At 35.1% G+C, this 20,099-nt stretch overlaps 1 protein-coding gene across 2 annotated transcripts in view; it reads left to right on the forward strand.

Moving 5' to 3' along the window:
- The window catches only part of PPP4R3B (protein phosphatase 4 regulatory subunit 3B), a 67,942-nt gene that overhangs the window by 31,391 nt on the left and 16,452 nt on the right, over window positions 1–20,099 (forward strand). For both annotated transcript variants that reach the window (XM_059406048.1, XM_059406046.1), the window contains exons 8-11: window positions 14,004–14,135; window positions 15,210–15,312; window positions 18,039–18,080; window positions 19,798–19,956. In XM_059406048.1, coding sequence (XP_059262031.1) covers window positions 14,004–14,135; window positions 15,210–15,312; window positions 18,039–18,080; window positions 19,798–19,956 — 436 coding nt within the window. The remainder of the gene's footprint in view (window positions 1–14,003; window positions 14,136–15,209; window positions 15,313–18,038; window positions 18,081–19,797; window positions 19,957–20,099) is intronic.

A 20,099-nucleotide genomic window follows, 5' to 3' on the forward strand; every position in this document is an offset into this window, starting at 1 on the left:
AGAATCAAATTCTTCAAAAAAGTTCAAGTCTAATGATGTGTAATTTCAAGCCCCTTACATCAAGCACTTCTAATATAACTAACAAGTTGTCTTCACTTGTTCAAATGTCTTTTATTTCCCATGTGAATAAATGTTTATTAATGAGACCAGTGTGTTTTCCCACTACAGAAATACTTAAACTTTCCCCTTAAACTCTTTTAAGAACAAAATGAGCATATAGCTGTAATTTAAAGTATCCTTTCTTACATCAAATATAGTTCAGTGTTAAATAGTAAACAAATATAATTATGTTCCATCCTAAAAAAGATTTTGATTTCTGTTGTTAATTTGACCCTTGTTACGAGTCACTGTTGAATTAAACTACAGTTTTTTTATATGTTTTGTGTTTAATCTCTTACTCTCTCCTTAGATTTCTACATTCTTAGTTAGGTATTTCCAGTGGGGTTTTGTTTTTTTTGTTTTTTTTTTCTTAAAGCAATTTTATTTTAGAATCAGTTTGAGCTAATGCTGCAGTTTTAGGCAGTAGAAAAGAAATAGAAGAAATCTTTATGTTAAGTATGTTTTAAGGTGTTTTTTTTTTTTTCTTCATCCCAAATGGTACTACATCTGACTTCAAAGAAATAAATACCTGGTTTATTAATCAGTTTATAATCTCACTGTTGATATGTGTATCTTTGTGCCATCCTTTACAGAAGGTAACTTTGAATTTAACACTCTTAATTGGTGCATTCTCAGTGATGTGTATGATTAAGGACATTCATTATAAAATTGCTTCAGATCATGAGAATAGTAAACTCTTAGAATTCTTAACTCTGAAAGCTTTTATTTCTGTTTTCATTAGAATATTTCCTTGTTTATATTCAGTTGATGAATGAGACTTAGAGAAGCAATTACTGATCTTTAACTATGTAAAGTTCCTTTCTCAGTCTTTTTTTTATAATCCTAGTCTTCAAGGTCTTCATTTCCCCAGATTTTCTGAGATCTAGCAGTTTAACAATTTATAAATTCTGTTGCCTCAAAATAATGGAGTTAGACTACAAAAGAGGATTAAAAAATTTTTTTTTCTTCAAAATTAAGGATTCTACATGCTAAATTTTTTGTTGACTTCTGGTAACCTTTAAAAAGAAAAGACTTACCTGTGTATTTGGTGGGCAGTTGCTATTTTGGAGCCCTTTTAAAGTAAATTCACAACATTCGAACTTTTCTTTCCAGTATTATGGAGCAGATTTGTTTTAGGAACCTGGATTACATATTAAAATACATATTAAGCAACAGAGAATACTAACATTTTTTACTATAGTCATTTTTTCTAAGCTAGACAGATAGATAACAGGAATAATTGCTGTATTTTTGTTATTCCAGAGATTTCACATATTTTTATGCTAATGTTCTTTGAACCACTCAGTAAAACTTATTTTAGAATCTGACTGGATAACTAAACAACTATTACTGAACCACTTATTTTGGCAGGTATTTTCACTGTACTTCTCACTTAAAAATAAACTCGTGTTAATTTTTAAAGATATAATAATAGCATTGGGATTTTTTTAAGAGTTCTTATTTTGTAAAGTTTTATACTGAAATACTTAACAGAATTATATATGTGGAATTTACAATAATTCTGGAAGTTGAAATTTGCCATAATAAAGTTAAAAAATACAAGAGCTAATCTCTGAGCTCTTTGATATTTTATATGGAATATAACGCGTTTCCTAAAATTGCATCCATTTTTTAACTTTTTGTTTTGAAATCATTTTAAATTTACAGAAAAGTTATAATAATAGTACAAAGAACTCCCATATACACTTCACCCAGATTCCCAGTTGTTCATATTTTATCTCTAATTTGCCTTAGCATTCTTTCTTTGCTTATATTTGTATGTACACATTTACCTACAGAAATAATTATTTTTTTTCTAAATCATTGAAGAATAAGGTACAGAAATGATCACAAAGTTTCTTTTTACCTGTGTCTACTTCAGTGTCTATTAAAATTATCAAAATCAGGAAGTTAGCATTTTTACAGTATTAATATCTAACTGCAGTTCTACCTCAGATTTGGTCAGTTGTCCCAGTAATGTTCTTTTTAAGCAAGACAATACTGAAAATTTTCTGGTCTAGTATCCAACAATTTGGACTTGTCTGATGTTTCCTTGTGATTTGATTTAGGTTATTTCTTTGTATCAGAAATGGTACAGAATTAATGTTTTCTTTAGTGCATCACATTAAGGAATTCCCTTAAAATTAAAAAATGAACTGAAAGGGGTTTTTTTGTTCAGACTATTTTGCTGTTTCACAGACTTAAGGAATTAGACCATTAAGTTCTGTAGAATTTGAAGAGCTGCTTTTGCTTTCTTCTGACATGTCAAATGGATCAAAAGAATTATTGTTTTTCTAATTATGTTAGCCCTCATTCAGGTTGCTGCAGAACAAATTTCACGTGCATTTTTTAAATAATTTATACATTTAAACAACAAAGATGTTTTCATCACATCCATCAGTTTTTTTTCTACTTCAGTATAATGTTCCTGCTCCTGTCATTCTTTCTTTTCCTCTTACTTACTATAGTCATGGGATCTAAGATACATTTTTTTTTTTTTTTAAGATTTTTATTCACTCAACAGACAGAGACCACAAGTAGGCAGAGAGGCAGAGAGAGAGGGGGAAGCAGGCTCCCCACTGAGCAGAGAGCCCCATTTGGGGCTTGATTCCAGGACCCTGAGACCATGACCTGACCCGAAGGCGGAGGCTTAACCCACTGAGCCACCCAGGCACCCCGATGATGCTAATATTTTCTTGATCTTACCAGGAATTGTTAGTGAAAAATTTTCATTTGGCTTTTTGTCATGCTTGCCACGTAGCTTATAATTACTGTCTAATGCCATAGATTATAAAATGTATCTCAGTAACAAAAAGTTAAAAGTTTTAAGAAATCTTAGAACAATGAAATGAAGTATGTTCTTTATCTTTCCCAATCAGAAAATAGAGATTCCAGATAATCTCTCAATTCCATGTGTAGGTACCCAGCACTTCCCGGCTTTTGCTGATTATTTTTTGCAATATTGCAAATTATTAAACTCACAAAACTGTACTTTAAGTAACAATATGTGCTTCTGAGAATAGTATGAGGTTAGAGTGTGATGAAACCAATGGGAGTATTATTTCTCTAAAACTTTGATTTAGATATAACTAAAACCTTGAAAAATCTCTCAAAAATCTTGGTTAAACTCACTTGAATGTTGCTATTTAGGTGAAGGATAGCAAACTTTCCTTAAAAGGCCAGAAGATAAATAAGACTTGATGAGCTCTTTGGTATCTGTTGCAGTTACTCAACCCTGCCATTATAAGAATGAATTGTCCAAAGATGGTGTAGCTATGCTCCAGTAAATGTTTTTACCTTACAACTTTTTTTTTTTTTTAAGATTTTATTTATTTATTTGTCAGAGAGAGCACAGGCAGACAGAGTGGCAGTGGGAGAAGCAGGTTCCCTGCAGAGCAGGGAGCCCGATGGGGACTCGACCCCATGACGCTGGGACCATGACCTGAACTGAAGACAGCAGCTCAACCAACTGAGCCACCCAGGCGTCCCTACCTTACAACTTTATGTACGAAGTAGGCAATCAGCAAAATGGTCTTGTGGTTTGCCAAGCCCTAACTTAGACCCCTTTCTCAGAATATTGCAAGATGGTGATGGTGGCATTCAAAGGCTGACTCTGAGGTTGTAACTGCAGAAGCTACTATGGCAGTATAAAAAGAATTAAAAGAGAGAACGTAGGAATAAGCAGTCTTCAATGGAAAGAAAGTCATTGGGCCCTCTTAATTAAGATTATAAATTTAAGAGAGGTGAAGAAAAAAATTATATATATATATATATATAAAAATTTATTTAAGAGAGGGTGTTCCTAGAATAGATTTGGTAGTCCAGCATTGACACGTATTAACTAGAGTTACTCTATCATGGTTTATTTGCACATCAAGTCAACATTTGATTTTTAAGAAGGAATTTTCCAGTAATTTTTTGTACCTCTTTATTATTTAGCTGTACTTGCTTGAGCATGAATTTTTTTCTAGCCTGAGTAATGTCATTGTTGGGGAAGCAGGTCAAGGAAAATTGGATTTGTTTGTATAATATTTTAATGCTACCTGTAAAGAACTCCAGCAAACAGCTTTAGAAATCAGACAGTTCAACTCTAGCTAGCTTGAATTTTGAAAGAGTAATCCAACTTATAGTGATTTTTCTATTCCATTTCCTTTGTTCCGCCATTGGAGAAATAGGTATGGGAGAGTTAATATGGTCACTTAGATAGTGTATATCTTAGATGGCTGTACTGCAATTAGAGAGGCTGGGTCCTTTGATTCAGCTCTTTCTTCTGTTCACCAGGGCTTGCTCCATTATGTTAACTAAGAAATGAAACATGCCTTACAGAAAACTTAAATGTTGTTAAGACTTTTAGTTCATAGACGTATGCTCAACCATCCATTAATTGTTCCAGAACTATTTGTTCATTGTTTCTGAAAATACCATTATTTTTGAGTGGGTGTAGTCATGCATTGTAGTGGACTAATTATAATTACTTACTGAGGTGGGTATACCTCTGGAATAAGACTGTCTTGCTGTCCCATACTGCTCTATGGGGCAGAAACTGTATAAATCTATGGTTAATTCTAGTATTTCAGGAGTTGATTTTTACTTAGTTTGGCAGGATCCAGTAATATAGCAGTAGTAGTAGTAGTAGTAGTAGTAATAGAACCTGACATGTATCCTAGGGCTTATCTCGTTTTTTCCCATCTTTCTTTTACTGGCCATTGTCTACTGTATTACCAACTGTGGTTTCATGTATTTTGTCTAGCTTTTTTTTGTTGTTCCAGATAGAAACTAAATCTAGTTCCTGTCACTCTTTCTTGATCAAAAACAGAAGTCTGATTTTGCATGTATTTTCACAGCAGATTTCACAGTAGTCAAGATGACTCTTATTACAGATTTAGAATGTTTGTGGATTCCTGTCTCTTGTATTTTCTTTAATAAATTATTTGTTTCATTAAAGTGACACTTAAGAGTAGTTAAAAAATAAATACAAGGATTCAGAAGTTTAAAGACTTTTGTATCATTGCAGTGGCAACTAGTATTTTGATTGTTAAAAAATTCCCATATTTTGCCCTTGTCTCCTCCTGCATCTTTTTTTTTTTAATCTAAGTCTGATTTTCATGGGTTTTTTTCCTTTTCTTTAACCATGTAACTATAATAATAGGCTTGAAGAGTGCTGTTCAGTTTCTGTGATGATGGAAATGTTTATTCTGTAACTACAAGGTAACCACTTGCTACCTGTGGCTGCCAAGCACTTAAACTATAGGTAGTGTGACTGAGGAATTACTATTTTTAATTTTAAACTGCCTCATGTGGCAAGTGGATACCATATTAAACAGCACAGTATTAGAGTATTTGTTACCTATACAGCCAGTCTGAGGAGTGACTCTTTTATTTATTTATTTATTTAATTTTTTTTTTTTTTTGAGATTTTATTTATTTATTTGACAGAGACACACAAAGAGAGGGAACACAAGCAGGGGGAGTGGGAGAGGGAGAAACAGGCTTTCCGCCGAGTGGGGATCCCAATGCGGGACTCCATCCCGGGCCCCTGGGATAAAGACCTGAGCCCAAGGAAGATGCTTAATAACTGAGCCACTCCAGTGTCCCCAAGGAGTGAATCTTTTATTTTACAACCATTCTAAACAAAGGATGTCTTGATCAGGTCTCTGTTTTAGAAGTATAGTTCTACAGATAACTAAAGAAAGAAGACCTGACCTGTGGCAGAAGGAAGTAGGAGAATAAGAAATTAATGTATTACTTAGGAATGGGTTTGACTTCATATATCCGAATCCGAAAAACCAGGAGTGGCATCAGCAAGGTGGCAGAATTAGAAATTCCAGGTCTCGTCCCCACAACAGAAACTGATTTAACAGTTATTAACAGACAGGAATACCTCCATGTGACTTTAGAGTCCACGTGAGACGTAATAGCATTTGAGTGGAGCACAGAAATGAGAAAAGATACATTGAAAAAGGGTAAGAACAGTTTCAGTTTACCCTTGTCACTTCTCCCCAAGTGAGCATAGCACAGTACTGAGAGATCTTCTGGCCCCACAGATTCTCTCTCATGGGGAAAAGGAGAACAAAGTGAGAGTCTGACTGACATCTCCAGCCTTTCAGGATGCTACCATGAGGGCCATTTCTTTGAGGTCCTACCCAGAACAGTGAGGGAATCCCCTTGCAATAGCTAAGAACAAAGAAAAGAGGCAGAGGTTCTCAAAACTACCACACACATCTCAAAATCTGGTCCATGTACCCTAGTAATAAACCTAATCAAATGACCCAGCCAAAATCTCTGACTGGGCTGACTGGTGAAAACTTTCCCTGCCAAGGCCAGTCTGTAAAGACGAAAAGAGCTAACTGCTTCTTTAGATGGGCAGATATCAGCACAAGATTACAAAGATCAGGAGAACTTGACATCACCAAAACAAAGAAAATAAAGCTATCAAAACTGACCCTAAAATAATGGAAAATGAACTGACTGACAATTCAAAATAATTGTCTTAAAGAAGTTCATTGAAGTGCAAGAGAATACAGATAACTAAATGAAATCAGGAAAACAGTACATGAACAAAATGAGAAGTTCAACAGAGAAAAAGTATTTAAAAAGAACCAAAAGAGGGGTGCCTGGATGGCTCAGTTGGTTAAGCATCTGCCTTCTGCTCAGGTCATGATCCCAGAGCCCTAGGATCGAGTCCCATTTTGGGCTTCCTGCTGAGCTGGGGAGCCCGCTTCTCCCTCTCCCTGCTGCTCCCCCTGCTCGTACGCTTGCTTGCTTTCTCTCTCTGTCAAATAAATAAAAATCTAAAAAAAAAAAAAAAAAAAAGAACCAAAAGAAATTGTAGAGCTAAATAATACATTGACTAAACTGAGGGGGGAAAAAAACAATAAACAGCTTTGATAGCAGACTCAGTCAAGCAGGAATAAAAAATCAGAGAACTCAAAGACAAGCCATTTGAAATTATCCAGTCAGAGAACTAAAAGAAAAAAGAGTGAAAAAAAGAGAAAGCTTTCATGAATTATGGGGTGCAATGAAGAAAAACAGTATATGTATTATGGTTCCCTCAAAGGAGAAGAGAAAGGGACAGAAACCTATTTAAAGAAATAATGGCTAATAGCATCAAATGAGGAGAGAGATATGGTCATCCAGGTACATGAAATTTATATGTCCCCAAGTAGATTCTATCCAAAGATGTCTTCACTAAAACACATTACAATAAAACTGTCAAAAGGCAAAGACCAAGAGAATTTTTAAAGCAGCAAGACAAAAAACAAAAAGCCTCATCACATACAAGAGAATTCCCATAAATCTCAGCAAATTTCTCAGCAAAAACCTTTCAGGCCAGGAAATAGTAAGCTGATATATTCAAAGTGCTGGAAAAAAACCCTGCCAACTGAGAATACTTTACCTGGCATAACTAGACCTGCCTTACAAGACGTGCTTAAAGAGAATTCTTTTTTTTTTTTTTTAAGATTTTATGTATTTATTTGACAGACAGAGATCACAAGTAGGCAGAGAGGCAGACAGAGAGAAAGAATCAGGCCCCTTGCCAAGCAGAGAGCCCGATGTGGTGCTCGATCCCAGGAGCCTGGGATTATGACCTGAGCCAAAGGCAGAGGCTTTAACCCACTGAGCCACCCAGGCACCCCTCTTAAAGAGTATTTTTTTTTTAAGATTTTATTTATTTATTTGTCAGAGACAGAGGAAGACAGAGGAAGTGAGCACAGGCAGACAGAGAGGCAGGCAGAGGCAGAGGGAGAAGCAGGCTCCCTGCCGAGCAAGGAGCCCGATGTGGGACTCCATCCCAGGACCCTGGGATCATGACCCAAAGCCAAAGGCAGCTGCTTAACCAACTGAGCCACCCAGGCATCCCTTAAAGAGTATTTTAAAGTTTAAAATGAAAGATCACTAAACAGCTACAAGAAAGCATATGAAAATGTAAATCTCACTGGGGAAGATAAACATATAGGCATATATAACATAAAACCCCATTCATGGTGTATAAATCACTTTTAACCCTAGTATAAAAGACAAAAGATAAAATATTAAGAAAAACTGTAACTACAAAAGTTTTTAGTAGATAACACAGTATAAAATAAATTCTGGGACACCTGGGTGGCTCAATCAGTTACGAGTCTGCCTTCGCCTGGGTCATGAGCCCCAGGTCCTGGGATCAAGTTCTGCATCAGGCTCCTTCCTCAGTGGGGAGCCTGCTTCTTCCTCTGCCTGCTGCTCCCCTTGCAGTGCTCACTGTCTCTCTCTTTCTGACAAATAAATAAAATCTTTTTTAAAAAAATTTTTTTTAATTTTTAAGTACATAAATAATAAATTCTGGCACCAATAACATAGTATATAGGTTGGGAGTAAAAATGTAGTTTGTTTGGAATTGCTGATGAGATATGAATATTCAAAATATGTAAGGAATTCCTGCAACCTAGTAGCCAAAAAAAAACCAACCCAATTTGAAAATGGGCAAAGGAATTGAACAGACATTTCTCCTAAGTACACACATCTCTGTTAGGATGGCTAGTATCAGGGCTGTAGGAGAAGGTTGTCTCCACAGGAGTTAAAGTTCTTCGTAATTTTTGCTTGTTGGAGGAACTTGAAGGACAAAAAGTAGTAGGCAGTGGCACTGTCATTTATGCATAAACCTGGAGTACTCAAAATAGAATTCAGGTTTACAAGATGAAATCATGGAGAGAAGAATCATGCTGTGGAAGCATGTGTGTTTCTGAAAAGTAAAAATCTCAAGAAGGAAAAACAAATGGCATTCTTGATCCATCTTTTTTAGTGAAAGAGCTTCAGATGAAACTATCTGAAGTAGCAGATACAATGTATGTTTTCACATTGTGTTAATTTTTAAAGTGGCCCTGGGTCCTAACTACAGTACTATCAAAAATACGTTCAGGATTGTTTAGATACCTGTATTTATAATTTAAAAAAATGTTGTTGGGGAGGTCAATGAATTTCTGTTAAAAGCCGTTCCTGAGGGGCGCCTGGGTGGCTCAGTGGGTTAAGCCGCTGCCTTCGGCTCAGGTCATGATCTCGGGGTCCTGGGATCGAGTCCCGCATCAGGCTCTCTGCTCAGCAGGGAGCCTGCTTCCTCCTCTCTCTCTCTCTGCCTCTCTGCCTACTTGTGATCTCTCTCTGTCAAATAAATAAAATAAAATCTTTAAAAAAAAAAAAAAAAAAGCCGTTCCTGAGTTACATGTAACATACAAGGTAAGTATTTGTTTACAGTATTTGACAAACCATGCATTTAAGTACAACCAGCAAAAAGGAATAAGTATATGGATATGTGATTTTGAAATTAAAGTTAGTCTTAAAATGTAAATAAAATCTGGAATGTGTCCTCAAAAAAAAAAAAGGGGGGGGGGATGGCTAATACCAAAAATAAAGATGACAAGTCTTGACAAGGATATGGAGAAGAGTCCTTGGACACCTGGGTAGCTCAGCTGGTTAAGCCTCTGCCTTAATCTCAGGGTCCTGGAATTGAATCCTGCATCAGGCTCTCTGCTCAGCAGGGAGCCTGCTTCCCTACCTCACCTCCCGCCTGCTTCTCTGCCTACCTGTGATCTCTCTCTGTCAAATAAATAAATAAAATCCCTTTAAAGAAGAGTCCTAGTATACTGATGATGGGGATATATTGGAGCAGCCATCCTGCTTCTCTGCCTACCTGTGATCTCTCTCTGTCAAATAAATAAATAAAATCCCTTTAAAGAAGAGTCCTAGTATACTGATGATGGGGATATATTGGAGCAGCCATCATGGAAAACAGATGAAAGTTCCTCTAAAAATTAAAATAGACTACTATATGATCCAGCAATCTTGCTTCTGTCCATAAATCCAAAAGATCTTGAAGAGATACCTGTCCTCCCATGTTCACTGCAGCATTATTCACAATAGTCAAGACATCTAAGCAACCTCAGTGTCCATCTGCAGATGAATGGATAAAGAAAATTTTTCATATATGTACAGTGGAGCATTATTCAGCCTCAATAAAAGGAAGTCGTGCCATTCTTGACATCTTGGATAAACCTAGAGGACAATTTGCCAAGTGAAATAAGCCGGACACAGAAGGAAAAATACATGATATTTATTATAAAAGTAATACAGACTCATAGAATCAGAGAACAATGGTGTTTGCCAGGGGGTGGGGCTGGGGGAAATGGGAAAGATCCTAGACAAAGGGTATAGAATTCCAGTTATAAAGGATGAGTAACATAGGACAGCATAGTACCTATAGTTAAGAATATTATATACTTGGGGCGCCTGGGTGGCTCAGTGGGTTGGAGCCTCTGCCTTCGGCCCAGGTCATGATCCCAGCATCCTGGGATCAAGCCCCACATGGGGCTCTCTGCTCAGGAGGAAGCCTGTTTCTCCCTCTCTCTCTGCCTGCCTCTCTGCCTACTTATGATCTCTATCTGATAAATAAATAAAAGAATATTGTATGCTTTAAAATATGCTGAAAAGGTAGATACTATGTTAAATGTTTATATCACAGAAGAAAAGAAAAAACCCAACTTAGAATGGTTTTACCTAATGAAAGTTTTATTAATGTCACAGTAAGTCTTGAAGCAGCTCCATTATGACAGAAGACTTTCATCTTTTGAGTCAATCATCCTCATTTTCTGGTTTTAATGTCTATTACTTTGAGATTGCAAGATTGCTATTCCACCTCCAGGAATAAGAAGGGCAGAGAGCAAAATAATGGCTGGGAAGCTTTTGTGTTTTATTTTAAAACACTTTCCTGGAGGTTCCAATTAACAATTTCTACTTGGATTTCTTTGTCCAAAAGTAAGTTACCCTTAGCTATGAAGAATGCTGGGAAATTATGTTTTAGCTAAGTACATTGCCCCTAAACAAAATTTGGACTCTGCTAGCAAAACAATGAAAATAGAGACTAACTGGGTGCCTCATAGTATCAGCCACGTTGTCTCTCCTCTATGGCTACCTAACTTTCATACATTTTTTCTTTCCTCATCCACCTTTCCCTCAAGGGACATAAATCAAGTTTCCATCATTTGAGTGTTAGGTAGTCTTCTTCAAGTCCAGATAAGACTCCTAGTATTTCAGTAACCTATAAACAGAAAGATAATTTATCTGCCCCCAACGTCAAGCAAAACTGCTTTTGTCTGGGAAGAGGGTGAACATACTTATAGCAATCATTCATTCATAACTGTGATACACTGGTTCATCAAATACTTGTTGAATAGCAGTAGCTTGGACTCCTTGTCCCAGGAGGTTCTTGATTAACAAAAGCAGCTGTCTCTAAAGAAATGCCCCTTGCCTATTTTTTTCCAAAACCTTTCTTCCCTCAGGATATTATCAGCTGTGGCTACATCTGAGTTGGGCAATAGAAGATGCCTTTCCTCCAAGGATCTATATAATCTTCACAGTCTCCTTTCTGTCAGTGTGAGTTCTCTGGCCAAGTAGTGGTCTTAAAGATTGAACAGTCATGGACTGTTGCCTATTTTAAAACTTTCTTGACAGTTAAGCTTCCTCAACTATTTAGTAGCCTTCCAGACTATTTGCTTCTTATGGATTTTAAAGATCTTTTCCAAATGTAGTCTTTTTTATTTTATTTAAGATGTATGTATTAGAGTGCACCATGAGCTGTGGGAGGGGCCAAGGGAGAGGGAGAGAATCTCAGGCAGATTCCCCAATGAGCACAGAGCCCAACTGGGGTCAGTCTCATAACCCTGAAAGCATGACCTGATTAAAAACCAAGAGTCACATGCTCAACTAACTGAACCATCCAAGTACCCTGTATCCAAACATAAACTTTAAACCTAGAGATTTCAGTTAATCTGCTGACGTTTTGCCCTTCCTATCTGAAGCCTGGGGATCTTAAAATGTTTTAAAGAATAGCATTCAGTGGTGTATATACCTCTCTCTGGCAGGGAAGTCTTACAGGCCTGAGAAAGGCATTTCCTTTCTTACCTCCTAAAAAGGCTGTAGTTCTCTTTAACAGTCTGTTTCACCATGAAATATGTAAATTAGCTTTTGTCAATTTTGTAAGTCACTGAATTATGGCACTCAGTTTGGCATTGATACAGCTAGAAGCAGAATTTATGAGAAACTGCATGTAAGAGAGAAGACCAAAAAAGTTTGAAGACTGTATTGAAATGACGTTTCAGTGTATGAGCTATACCTTAAATATTTCTTGCCTCTCTGGTTTTATTTAGATGTAACCTAAATTCATCACTTATTATTTTTTTGTGCCTAGTTTTAAATGAATGAACTTATGAAAGAGGATTATATATAATTCAAATTATCTGAGGACCTAATTAACTGGTAGAATGTAAGTAGTACACATTGACATAAATGTAAAGTAAGTAAATGCCATAGCACTGTTCTGAGGAAAGGTTATTTTATGACACCTTGTCATAATATGTTAACATTTTACATGAGTTAAGCTTTGCCAATTGTGCCACTATAAGAAAGAGCAGCAGATTAGTGTAGAATCTACCATTTCCTCCAATTGAAATGAGGCTTGGGTCTGGATTTATTAATTAGCTCTATGAATTTTATTTCATAAATCGTAATTCCTCTTTGAAGAGATTTTATTTTGTTTTTAATGCCATGACAGAATTGATTCATTGGTGTTGAAATTTTGAAACGCGGTAGGGGCTAAGATTCTCATTTTAAGCAGCTAAGTCCCTGTGACAAGCTTTTGTTGGTTCTTAACAGAATTTAAGAACACAAACAACTTTACAGGGAAATATTTTTGGAAACCTCAGTATGTTCAGTTTAAGGGGCTAACACAACAAAATAATAACAAAAAGTGCTTTATACTGGGGACGACTGGGTGGCTCAGTCAGTTAAGCGTCTGCCTTCTGCTCAGGTCATGATTCTGGATCCTGGGATAGAGCCCCATATCTGGCTTCCTGCTCATCAGAGTCTGCTTCTCTCCCTGCTCTTGCAAATGCACACACACTCGCTCTCATATAAATAAAATCATTTTTTAAGTGCTTTATACTGAATATTTTTATTACTTTACAGAGTTCTCCCAATTTAAGAAGTTCATCTTAATTCCATGCAGTTCCCTTATTTCATCTTCTTCAGTTATTACCTTTCTTCCCCCAATAATAAATGTGTTCTCAAATCAGCTGATGTCAAAACGTTTTTCTTTGTACTGTACTTCAATTTCTAAGGCTTTTTTTTTTAAGATTTTATTTCATTATTTGAAAGAAAGAGACACAGAGAAGGAATACAAGTAGGGAGAATGGGAGAGGGAAAAGCAGGCTTGTGGTGAGCAGAGGGCCCGATATGCATCTCGATCCCAGGACCCTGGGATCATGACCTGAGCTCAGGGCAGACACTTAACGACTGAGCTACTCAGGCGCCACTTAAGATTGCTTAAAAATACAGGCAAAAGGTAAATAAATTTTGTCTCTGCAAGCTACTTTGTAGTTTCATAGTTAAGACCTAAAAGCATGCAACTAATGCATAGCTCTGTGGTTAGGTTATTATGTAACAGTGTACATCCACTTGCTCCAGTTGTGTACTGGGTTTTCTCACTTTTTTGCTAGAAAGGATTTTCTCATTTGAAGCTCAGATAGTCTGTGTTTTAGGGTCACGTGATGTGTGATCCTCCTCATTCATTCGCTTCTAAATTCATATCTGAGGCTGAAACCTAGATTGAGAATCTGTTAGAATCTCCATTGAACAAGAATCACTGATAAATGATTTTGTTTCTCACTCTCCTATATTGATGTTGCCGTAAGCTTTAGTGTGCTCTGCTTTTTTTAGTGGGCCTTTTTCAATCTAGTGTATTTAAAGAACTTGAAAAAATACTAGGAACATAAAAGTTTAAATAAGTTCATTTATTCTTTGGTTCTGATTTTGTTCTTTCAGTTGGTATATTTGTCGCATATTCAAACCAGTCCTAATGGAAGTACATTTTCTTTCAGGATATCCTTCTCATTAATGTAGTAATTGAACAAATGATCTGTGATACTGATCCTGAGCTAGGGGGTGCTGTTCAGTTAATGGGACTTCTTCGTACTCTAATTGATCCAGAGAACATGCTGGCTACAACTAATGTAAGAAATTATTCTGAGATAAAAATATTTTGGTTTAGGCAGTTTTAGAGGATTTCATGTATAATAAATTATATATAAATACATAAATAATATATAAATATAAAATCTTAAAATTTGTACAATTTTTTAAAATCATAAATACTTGAGCATTTGTACACTTGGTATCCAAGTAGCTATGGTGTTCCTGTAGCAGTTTATTTGTGGCAAAATAGAAGATTTGTAATCTGGGAAAATCTTAGTAAAATGTTAGCATTTCTGTTTATGGCTCTTAGCCTTATTCTGTTAACTTCTTAAAAATTAATATACAACATACGTAACATATTTAACACTGCTGAGCTGTAAACAGTAAAAATGGCTAAGATGGTAAATTTTAATGTTAAGTGTTTTTTAATCATAGTGGAAAAAATTAATATGTACTGAATGATCTCAACTGCTAAGAGAAATCATTCAGAAAAGACTTATGGAAGTATTCCAAAATACTAATAATTGTTGTCTCAAAATTCTGGGATTTTTTTTCTTTATAAAATTCCCTCATATTTAGAGAAGAATATATTGTTTTTAAATCATTACTTGTTTATGAGACCATTGTATAAAAATAGTGGTCAAAAAAATCAAAAGATACTGATTCCCAAATTTCCAAATAAGAAATTTTTGAAATTTAGAAAAGAGATCTAAATTCTGTCCTGATTCAAGTGGCTTGATAAATCAGTTTGGTGTTTTTTTCGTATTTGAATATGCTGTGAATGGAGTTTCAAATTTTCAGCAGTTAGTAAGTTGCTCCTCTCAACATTGCTTGGTAGATCTTCATTCCACTTCAGATCATAAGCATATTAGGAAAAAAATTCTTCTGAGTAATTTTCCTCAGAAAAATTTTTTATAATCTTATTTTCATTTTAATTTAGTAATATGAAATAGATTTGATTTCTCAGTTCTGCAGAAATACAGTTAAGGTGAATGTAACTAGTTTTTTTGTTCTTTCATGATATCTTAAAGTATCTGTTGTATGTAATCTACACTAATTCTTAAAGATATTAAAAGATAATAAAATATTTTTTTTAATTCTATATGTTTCAGAAAACTGAAAAAAGTGAATTTCTAAATTTCTTCTACAACCATTGTATGCATGTTCTCACAGCACCACTTTTGACCAATACTTCAGAAGACAAGTGTGAAAAGGGTAGGGTCTCTTACTTATCTGCTTATGATTTCCATTTTTAAAGAGTGAAATAAGTAGTATAACTGTAACAGGCTGTCTGCTCAGTGCTTTATATGACAAGGAAAAATTAGAAAATCCAAGGGGAACCATCATGTTGGAGAATAATTTGGCTACATAGTAAAGCTCTTTAATTTCACAACATAAGGATCGAAAGTTGTGGGTTAATCAAAAAAGTTGGTTAAAGTAGAGAACGGTTTAAAAAAATAAACTCTGGTAACATTCTAAATGCTGACTCATTTGCTGATACTTTGTGTAGGGGTAAGACTTTCTTTTTTAATGTTTTTTTTTTAATTTCCATGTCATCTTTTATCCATAAACTACACCCATAATTCATCAGCTACAACTTCTAGTTCTACTGACTTATAGTCTGCAGACTGTATTCAGCTTAGCCATAGATGGTACATTATTATGATATTTCATCAGTCTGTGATATTTAAAGTATGTAATCATACTGCCAGAAATAGTGTAAACAAAGGACTTTTTTTTTTTTTTTTTAATATTTATTTATTTGACAGATCACAGGCAGGCAGAGAGACAGGCAGAGAGAGAGCAGGGAGCAGGCTCCCCGCTGAGCAGAGAGCCCGACGCGGGGCTCGATCCCAGGACCCTGAGATCATGACCTGAGCCAAAGGCAGAGGCTTAACCCTCTGAGCCACCCAGCCGCCCCAAACAAAGGACTTTTGATAAGCATGCAACTCAACTGGTTTAAATGAGGGATGGGAGGGGTGGTTTTAGAGTGTTGGTTAATCCAATGAGTCATTTTAAAAGGGAGTCAATTAAAGAGAATGTTTGCTAAATTAATTAAGTTGTAAAATGGGCACAGATTACATAATACTATCACTTCAATTTCTGAGGGAACATTTATGCATATGTGTGACAGGTACAAGAATGTATAAGAAAATAAAGAACATGTGGTATATTCATACAGTGGAATACTCAAAAGCAGTTAAAAAACTGAATTTCGAACTATTAACAAGTTCTTGAAAATACAAAATTGGATAAAAAAGCATGTTCCAGGGATGCCTGGGTGGCTCAGTCAGTTAAGCAGTTGCCTTCAGCTCGGATCATGATCCCAGGGTCCTGGGATGGAGTCCCACACGGGGCTGCTTGCTCAGTGGGGAGCCCGCTTCTCCCTCTGCCTCTGCCTGCCACTCTGCCTGCTTGTGCTCTCTCTCTCTGACAAATAAATTTTTTTAAAACATTAAAAAGCATGTTGCAGAATGTTTTCATGCAGAACAGTTTCATTTGTATAAATTAAGATAAATGCATTTTTAACTTTAATTTTAAAATAAAACACTTGCAGCATACAGAAATGTTTAGATAATTATATAGCAGACACCATATATTTCCTGTCAGCTTTATCAAAACTAACTTGCCCTATTTTTTTTTTCATAATTTTTTTGAAAAGAAAATAAATTGCAGTAATTGTTGAAGTTTCCTATGCACCTCTTCATATTCTCACTTCACCTCCATCCCTCAAGGAATGTTGAATTTGAGGTTTATCACTCAGTGTCTGTTTATATTACTATAAGTGTAATGTATTATTTTTCATGTTTCCAAACTTGATACAAATTGATTTCTGTTGTACACATTGTTCTGCATTTTTTTTTCTCTTATTCAGTGAGTTTTTTAAATCTGTCCATATTGATACCTGGAGTTCTTATTTATTTTTAAGTCTTATATAGTATTCTCTATGAGTATGTTGTAATTTAGCCCCTCTGCTTCTAATGTACATTTAAGTTGTTTCTAGTTTTTGCTGTTAAATACAGTGCTGCGATAGACATTCATATTTTTCCTGTGCAAATGTACTGTAAAATATATGTCTAAAATTCAGAACTTATAATATCCTACTTACTTTTTTAAAACTTCAAGACATAAATTATAATAATATTGTGTTATTCTGGAGTTTAAGAAATTTTTGTAGAGAGAGAAAGCTATCCTAATTATTGGAGGATGACTAAGAAGTAAAAGAAAATGTGTCCGTCTTTTCTCTGGTTGTAACCTCACTTTTTTATCAGAATATTTAGTGTCTTTTAACACTTCCTCATCCACACCCAATTCTATAAAAGGTGGTAACTGAAACAACTATTTTTTTAAATTGAAGTATAGTTGACACAGGATGCTACGTTTCTTTCAGTAAACAGCATAGTTGTTTCACAAGTCTGTACATTAAGCTTCACTCACCACAAGTGTAGCTCCCATCTCTCACCAGGTAATGCTGTTACGGTACCATTGACTATATTCCCCGTGCTGTACCTTTTATCCCTGTGACATACATTTCATAACTGGAATCCTGTATCTCCCTTCTCCCATTTTTCCCATCCCCTCACTCCCCTCACAACTAATTCTTTTTTTTTTTTTTTAAAGATTTTATTTATTTATTTGACAGAGGGAGATCACAAGTAGGCAGAGAGGCAGGCAGAGAGAGAGAGAGAGAGGGAAACAGACTCCCTGCTGAGCAGAGAGCCCGATGCGGGACTCAATCCCAGGACCCTGAGATCATGACCTGAGTCGAAGGCAGCGGGCTTAACCCACTGAGCCACCCAGGTGCCCCCCCTCACAACTAATTCTTGACAGTTACTCAGGTTAAATGAGATTATGACCAAAGACATCCTTTGTATGTTGTAAAGGACTAAGAAAATAGAAGTAATTATTACTGAAGTAACTGACTTATTTTTTTTTGTTAGATAATATAGTTGGATCTAACAAAAACAGCACGATTTGCCCTGGTAAGTATGAATTTTATTTTATGAACTAATACAAAATTGTAAGCTTTTTTTGCTCAAAGTATAATGCATTTATTTATACAAGGCTAAGAAAGTCTTATTTTTTAAAAAATCCAAAAAAATTTACCTATTTCTTTCATTGTAAAGAAAAACATTCCATTTTCTCTAATATAAAAGATGGAAAACTGGTTGGAATTTTGTTTTTCTTTTTTACTGTAAATTAGAGCTTGTGTTCTGATTTTTTTTTTGAGAAGACATCTGAAAGTTGAGAATTTTAGTTCATTATTTTTGAAACCTAGTAAACTAAGACCAGCTAGGAACTAGTGTTAGTGTTCATGACAGCATTATGCTTAGGTATTATTTATGAACCTGAGTGTAAGCACTGTTGCTTCTACTTGGAACATGCATACTAGGGATGGGGCTAGGAGAATAGAAAATGCGCTGTGTGCACCTAGAATCCTGTCTCTTCTGCCAGGCTCATCAGTGGTCTAGGAGACCCAGTTTCAAATGAGGAGACCTTCAGAAATTGGATTAGTTAAGAGATAAAATGATTAATTTCATGTCCTAATTTGAGAAAGTGAAAATAAGATACTTAATTAACACTGCAGATCATTGTTACAAAATCTTTTTTGAATAAAATTAGGGAATTGAGAAATTAAGAGCGTGTAATTTTTTTATCAGAGTGAAGGACTAGTTCAGATACTGACTGTGGTGTTTGCTGTTACACAGATGGGCCTGAAACAAGTAAAACTCTTTACTTGCATTTAGCACAGGAAGGATCTTTTAAATACCAGAACTGTATTTTGTATTTTTAATGGCTTTTCTGTTATCAAAACAATGCTGATTATTCCTGATGGCATCATAGTTCCACAAAATATTTATGTGTGTAATCTTCTTGAAAAATAGTTGGACTAGATTTATCCTGTAAGGCTGTGGTTCTTACTCAAAAAATTTCCTCACAGTTTAATATTTCTTGCCTAAAACATTTATAATAGGTGTCAGTAGTTATTGACATAAGCCCTTTGACATATATTCAATTTCGATGTTCAGGAACCAATTTGAAATCATTTCATTAAAGTATATATCAAGGCCTCTTGAGGGAAGAAAAGGTAGTTTACTTTAGTAGGCCTCGCATGGATATCACATTTTGATGTTAAAAAGATCATTGTTTATAAAAATCTCAATGTACTATTTTTCACTTTATATATAAGTAGCCAAAAATGTCCTTTCCTTAAAGAAGTCTTTTTAAGGAAAGCATATTAATTTTTCTTAGAAAGTTCTGTTGCACCATGTTAGGCAAAAAGCTTGACGTATTTACTCTTTACTGGGGACCCTTTAATAGATTTGTTAATATTAATAATGAAAGCAGCACACATTAAGGAAGTATTTCTAAGAAGATCTCAATGAGATCAATGAGGGTTTTCTTAGCATGTATGTATTTTTTTTTAATTGAGGCTTTCTTTCCTCTTAACACTAATAAGTATTTTATACAAAAGCCATAGAAGGTATCCATTTAGTCAATAAAAATGGATAGTACTGGAGAGTCTGCTAATGAAAAACTAAAAATCTGTAGCTCTTTAATTGATAATAATGAGGATTAGAAATACAGTTTTACTTTTGCTCTAAAATATGAGGCATAAACTGTATTCTCTTTATTTATCTTTATTCTCTTTATAACTGAATTATAATGCTTATTTTCCTGTGATGACTTTCTTTGTAGATAATTATCAAACAGCACAGCTGCTTGCCTTAATTTTAGAACTACTCACATTTTGTGTGGAACATCACACATATCACATAAAAAACTATATTATGAACAAGGACTTGCTAAGAAGAGTCTTGGTCTTGATGAATTCAAAGCACACTTTCCTGGCCTTATGTAAGTAACAATTCTAAAAAATATTCTTGTATTTTAAGGATCAGTATTTTTAATAGAGATAAAACCTGAAGTTATCCATGTGAATTGATTTATTTTTTAGCAGTATATATACTGTCAAAGAGATGATTATGAGAAGTACTAAT

Source organism: Mustela nigripes, chromosome 7, assembly GCF_022355385.1.
Source record: "Mustela nigripes isolate SB6536 chromosome 7, MUSNIG.SB6536, whole genome shotgun sequence".
Taxonomy (NCBI): domain Eukaryota; kingdom Metazoa; phylum Chordata; class Mammalia; order Carnivora; family Mustelidae; genus Mustela; species Mustela nigripes.